Raw genomic sequence first — 4,783 nt, forward strand, 5'->3', positions numbered from 1 at the left:
GCAGCAGCAGCAGCAGCAGCAACAGCGGCAGGAGCAGCAGCAGCGGCATGAGCAGCAGCAGCAACAAGAGCAGCAACAGCAGGAGCAGCAGCAGCAGCAGTAACAGTAACAGCAGCAGCAACAGCAGCAGCAGCAGCTTTTACCTGCACTGCAACCTCAATAAACCTCGAAGCAAATTCTCTAGCTTCAATTTTGCTGAATGTTAACAGCAGCAAAACGGAGACAAATTGAGACTAAAAGGGGACAAAACAAAAAGGAGACAGCAGACAAGGGTTTAGGGTTTAGGGTTTAGGGTTTAGGGTACTGGTCAATAGCAGATATGTGGTCGCGCCTCCACTTGTGCTGCTGCTGTTTCTTTTTCTGCTGCTGCAGCAGCAGCTTTTCCGTGATCTCCGCTGTAACAGCAGCAGCAGCAGCAACAGCAGCGATATGAGCAGTAGCAGCAGCAGCAGCAGCAGCAGCAGCAGCAAGGAATAAGCATTGCGTTTCTTGCTTATGAGATGTACAGACACCTCGGCCATAAAACTAGAAAGAGATGAAAGAAGAAGAATGCAGCAGCAGCAGCAGCAGCAGCAACAGCGGCAGGAGCAGCAGCAGCGGCATGAGCAGCAGCAGCAACAAGAGCAGCAACAGCAGGAGCAGCAGCAGCAGCAGTAACAGTAACAGCAGCAGCAACAGCAGCAGCAGCAGTTAACGTACTCAGTTCAGCCTGCAGCTGCTCATTCAGCTGCAGTTGCTGACGCAGCTGCCTGACGCCACAAGCCCAGAGCCCTAAACCCTAAACCCTAAACCCCAAACCCTAGACGCTGAACCCTAAACCCTAAGCCCTAAACACTAAACTCTAAAGGCATGCTTTGCTTATGAAGAGAGAGCAGAAAAGGGTTTAGAAGTGCGTGTTTTTCAAATTCGCTTTTCTTTTCTTTTGCAAAATCCCGAGGATTTTAACTTTAGCGTTTAGGGTTTAGGGTTTAGAGTTTAGGGTTTAGGGTTTGGCAGACGCGTGTGTTTCTTCCTTTTCGGCTGCCAAGTCGTTGGCGAAGATTTGCAGCTGATCAAATTGGCTCCTGCAAAACAACCTCTCAGCGTACGGTTTAGGGTTTAGGGTTTAGGGTTGAGGTTTTAGGGTTTAGCGTTTAGGGTTTAGGGTCTAGGGCTTAGGTGCACTTCAGCCACAATGGGCAAATCATATGTTGTAAGCGCATGGGGTTCAACTGCAGCAGCAGCAGCAGCAAACAGTGACCAGATACAGATGCCACTGCTGCTGCTGCTGCTGATGATGATGATGATATTGCCGCTGCTGCTGTTGCTACTGCTGCTGCTGCTGCTGCTGCTGCTGCACCTACCTGAGCCGCTCCATAGCTGCTCTCTCGGCCTCGACCTGCAAACTCTCCAGCAGCACTTTTTTGCGCTGCTGGGCAAGTGTTTGTGAGTCGGCAGCAGCAGGAGCAGCAGCAGCAAGAGCAGCAAAGGCGGTGCAGCAGCAACGGCGACAGCAGCAGACGGAAGAAGAGTAGCAGCAGCACCCTCATTGGCAGCAATAGCTCTAGCAGCAGTCACAAAAGCAGCAGCAGCAGTCACAAAAGCAGCAGCAGCAGCAGTTGCAGCAGCAGCTGCTGCAGCAGCAGGTGCAGCAGCAGGGGCAGCAGCAGCAGCAGGCTCCGCTTACTTGTGACTGCGACTGTTCGTACTTGTCTTGCCATTCCTATGCCAGACCCTCAGACCCTAAACCCTAAACCCTAAACCCTAGATCCTAAACTTTTGCTGCTCGCCTTATCACACCCTGTAGATGCTGCTACGATAGATGCATTAAGCAAGAAAATCACGAGAGCAGCAGCAACAGCAGCTGCTGCTGCAGCAAAATCCTCAGCAGCAGCAGCAGCAAGTTTACCTTCACAGTGTGCTGCCGGTATTGTTATAACAGTACCCTCAACACCTCCCTCATCATCACCATCATCATCACCAGCAGCAGCAGCAGGAGCAGCAGCAGCAGCAGCAGCAGCAGCAGCAGCAAGTGTACCTTCAAAGTTTGTTGGTGGCTTTCTATAATAACTCTCCACTGCTCATGCTCCTTTTGCAGTTCTCCAACTTTGCTGCGGAAGGCCTTTTTGACGGCGCTAACGCGCTCCCGAGCCTGGCGCAAACCCTAAACCCTAAACCCTAAACCCTAAACCCTAAACCCTAAACCCTAAGCTCTAGCTGGCACTCTGAGAGAAACCATCAAGCTTAGTCGACTGTCAATGGTATTATTAGCTAGCTCGAAACATCTGGGGAGACAAGTTTGCTGCTGTTGTTAATGCTGCTGCTGCTGCTGCTTTTGCTGCCACAGCTGCTGCTGCTGCTGCTGCTGCTGCTGCTGGTCCCTGCTTGCCTCTGCAAGCTCTTCTGTGAGGTTTCTCTGCAAGTCTCCTGCAGTGCAGCACGGCAGAAGCAGCACAGCTATAGCTGCATCTGCTCCCAGTTGGCAGCAGCAGCAGCAAGAACAGCAGCAGCAAGAACAGCAGCAACAGCAGCAACAAGGGCAGCAGCAGCAACAGCAGCTGTAGAACGGATAGCAGCAGCCCGACCAGGTGCAGCATTGGTTTTAACAGAAGCAGCAGCAGCAGCAGGAGAAGCAGCAGCAGCATAAACAACAGAAGCAGCAGGAGTAGGAGAGGAAGCTGCAGTAGAAGCAGCACCAGCAGCACCAGCAGCAGCAGCAGCAGCGACGCACCCATGCCCTTTATGTTATGACGAAACATTTCTGCTTGCTGCTGCGCCTTCTGTCTCTCCGTGCTCAAGGCCCCAGCCTGTGGCAGCAGCAGAAACGGCAGCAGCAGCAACAACAGCAGCAGGAGCAGCAGAAGCAGTAGCGGTGGCAGCAGCAGCAGCAGGAGCACCAGCAGCACACACCGCACCAATTTTGCTGCCCACAGCTACAGGAAGCTTAAGAAGTGCAGCCATTGCAAGACGCGAGAGTGCATCAGCTGCTGCTGCTGCTGCTTCTTGCGCTGTTGCAGCAGCAAGAGCACATACGCTGCTGCTGCTGCTGCTTCTTGTGCTGTTGCTGCTGCTGCTCCTGCTGCTGCTGCTGCTGCTGCATACACCCAGGGAGTCTTGCGCAGCTTTTCTCTTCAACTTTTCCTCACTTGATTTCTTAAAGCATTTATTTCATTATTTGCTTCCTCCAGCTTTCCCCGCAAGCGAGCAATGGTGCGGCTCTGCAGCAGCAGCAGCAGCAGCAGCAGCGGCGGCAGCAGCAGCAGAAGCGCAGGCGCTGTAGTGGTCACTGTCTATTTAGACCAGCTGCAGCAGCAGAAGCAGCTGTTGCTGCTGCTGTTTAGCCTACAGGGGTCCCGCAGCTGCAGCAGCAAGACTGTGAGAGAGACAGCAGCAGCAGCTGCTGCTGCTGCTGCTTCCACAGCACCATAAGCAGCAGCATGAGAGTGTCTCGGACTTCAGCAGAACCCCCTCAGTCACCCAGAGCAGCAGCAGCGAAAACAACAAGAACAGCAGAGGCGGCAGCAGCAGCAGCAGCAGCGGTAGCAGCAGCAGCAGCAGCAGCAACAGCGGCAGCAGCAGCAGCAGGGCCTAACCAGATTCTTCTTGTCTGCTTCGAGCCGCTTCGACTGTTCTTTCTCCTCGAGCAGCTTTTGCTCTACCTAGCAACCACTCCAAACCCTAAACCCTAAACCCTAGATCCTAAACCCTAAACCCTAAATTTTAAACCCTAAACCCTAAACCCTAAACCGTAAACCCTAAATCCTAAACCTTGCAGATAGCTGCATTCAGGCACCTGGAATTCATGATGCTGCAAGGCTAAGCATCGCTAAACCCTAAACCCTAAAATTTAGGGTCTAGGGTTTGAGAGTTAGGGTTTGAGAATCTTAATTTAGGGTTTAAAGTCAAGGGTTTTGATTCAGGGTTTAGGTTTCAGGAACAACAACTTTAGATTCAGATTTTTGGTTTTGAATGTAGGGTTTCGAGTTCAGGGTCAAGGGTTTTAAAATCAGGAACTAAAGTTGAGGGTTTAAGCTTTGAAAGCTAGGGTTTAGGGTTTAGGGTTTAGGGTTTGGCGCGACCTCGGCGAGCTGATTGGACATGAGGCGCCTTTCTTTCAGATCGTGCACTACGCGGTGAGCCAGAGTCTGCAGCAGCAGCAGCAGCGTAAGTAACAGCAGCAGCACCAGTCGAGGTTGAAGCAGCAGCAGCAGCAGCAGCAGCCAAATTAGAAACAGCAGCAGCGGCAGCAGCAACAGTAGCAGCACCAGCCGAAGTAGAAGCAGCAGCAGCAGCAGTAGCAGCACCAGCCGAAGTTGAAGCAGCGGCAGCAGCAGCAGCAGCGCCACCCGAAGTAGAAGCAGCAGCAGCAGCAGCAGCAGAAGTAGCAGCAACGGCACAGCTAGCAGCAGCAGCAATAGCAGCAAAAAAAGTAGCAGCAGGGTGACGACTAGCAGCAGCAGCAACAAACAAAGAAAGCAACAGCAGCGGTAGCAGCAGTAGCCGCAGCAGCAGCAACAGAAGTACCAGCAGCAGAAGCAGTTGCATCAACAGCACCAATAGAAGCTGCAGCAGCGGCAGCAGTGGCAGCACCAGGAATGAAGAAAGGAAAGAACGTGTAGCAGCAGAAATAACAGCAGCAGCAGCAGCACTTGCAGCAGTAGCATCTGAGACAGCAGCAGCAACATCAGAGGCAGCAGCAGCAGCATCAGAGACAGCAGCAGCATTGGTAACAGCAGCAGCACCAACAACAGCAGCAACAGCAAAAGCAGCAGTAACAGCAGCAGCAGCAGCAGCAGGGGCTAAA

The 4,783-nt window shown here is 52.7% G+C and overlaps 1 protein-coding gene across 1 annotated transcript; it reads right to left on the bottom strand.

Annotated features, from left to right (window-relative positions):
- Window positions 1–2,290: 2,290 nt before the first annotated feature.
- On the bottom strand, window positions 2,291–3,197 carry ETH_00010090 (uncharacterized protein; the record flags this gene model as incomplete). The annotated part of the gene is made up of 3 exons (XM_013380727.1): window positions 2,291–2,406; window positions 2,711–2,786; window positions 3,126–3,197. Coding segments are annotated over 3 exons (264 nt in total), but the record flags the coding sequence as incomplete, so codon positions are not given.
- Between the last annotated feature and the right edge of the window lie 1,586 nt (window positions 3,198–4,783).

This window comes from Eimeria tenella, genomic scaffold (genome assembly GCF_000499545.2).
Source record: "Eimeria tenella Houghton genomic scaffold, Eth_scaff846, whole genome shotgun sequence".
In the NCBI taxonomy this organism is placed as follows: Eukaryota; Apicomplexa; class Conoidasida; order Eucoccidiorida; family Eimeriidae; genus Eimeria; species Eimeria tenella.